Raw genomic sequence first — 1,223 nt, forward strand, 5'->3', positions numbered from 1 at the left:
GAGGGCGCAGGCTGTGTGGGCAGCACTGCCCTGGCCACGCTTGGCCATGCAGTGCCCTGGTCGTGTCCTGCCTACGCAGCCAGCGCCCTCCTGCCCTGTTCCCTGCGATTCATCATTTGCTGCAACTGCAGGAGATAAACCAGGACTGCTTTTATTTCACTTGGGCATAGGCAGTAATGCCCAGCCCAGTGCTGGTTGGGAAATGTAACACATTTGTTTTTCATTGTGCATTATTAAATTAATATTACAATCAGCAAACGGCATTACTCTGGAGACAGAAGACCCTCCAGAAGCCCTCAAAAACTCCTCTCCCTCTTCATCCCCAGAAACAGAATAAAAGCAAAGAAAACAAGCCGAAGAGAAACAAGCAAAGGACATGCTCAGCATGGTAACTGTGCAGTTCTAGCAAATTGCCTAATCTAAATTGGCTTATTAATAATGGCTGGGGTTGATGGAGCCTTTCCTTTTTGCTTCTCATTTAGAGCTGAAGAATTCAGCATTTTCCCAAGATTTTGCATTATTCAGGAGTGGTTTCTGTACCAACAAGCCCGAGCTTGAGCCGTGCATCAAACTCTTCTCTGCCTGTGAACTTCCCCCTCGACTACAGTGATATCTGGACACTCTTTTTCTAATAACAGGGAATTTCTACGATTTGATTTCGCTGTTTCCCCGGGGCGAGGTGGGGCCAGCGTCTGCGAATCAGCGCTGAATCAGAAGATGAGCAGGAGGAACGGGTAACTTAACACTATAAACGCATTTCCCATTGCATCGTCCCCAAAAAGCCACTTACACGCTGGGGAAACTGGGGAAAACCATCCTCCCCTGCTGCCGAAGGGCAAAGGTTGGAGGCGGCCGTGCCACTCACACCTTCTTCAGGTCCTCAGGGCCGAAGGAGAGTGGCAGCAGCTCCTCCAGCCTCTTGACGATATAGGTGCCGTCAGCTTTGGTGAGGTAGACATCCCAGTCTGTGCCAAACTGGAGGAGAAGAGGGGGGAGAAGTGCCCGATGCAAAACCTGCACTTCTTCCTCAAATTACTCAAACATTCCTTTTTTTTGGCTGGGTTCATGGGGAGCATCCCCCTCTACTGCATGTATTTTGGGGCGGCTTTTCAGCATCACAAAATACCCGGGGGGTATTCTGGGCTTAGATCCTGCATTTTTGCACACGCAGGGTGAGCCCCGGTGCCTCTGAACCTGCCGAATCCGGCCTTCGAGCCAAGCCC

The 1,223-nt window shown here is 50.7% G+C and overlaps 1 protein-coding gene across 1 annotated transcript in view; it reads right to left on the minus strand.

The window, feature by feature from the left end:
* Positions 1–861: 861 nt before the first annotated feature.
* The window catches only part of CDA (cytidine deaminase), a gene marked incomplete at its 5' end in the record, with an annotated part of 1,224 nt that continues 862 nt past the window's right edge, over positions 862–1,223 (minus strand). Inside the window, one exon of the mRNA XM_009578363.1 lies at positions 862–975. Within this exon, the coding sequence (XP_009576658.1) occupies positions 862–975 (114 nt within the window). The remainder of the gene's footprint in view (positions 976–1,223) is intronic.

This window comes from Fulmarus glacialis, unplaced genomic scaffold (genome assembly GCF_000690835.1).
Source record: "Fulmarus glacialis isolate BGI_N327 unplaced genomic scaffold, ASM69083v1 scaffold20835, whole genome shotgun sequence".
Lineage (NCBI taxonomy): Eukaryota > Metazoa > Chordata > Aves > Procellariiformes > Procellariidae > Fulmarus > Fulmarus glacialis.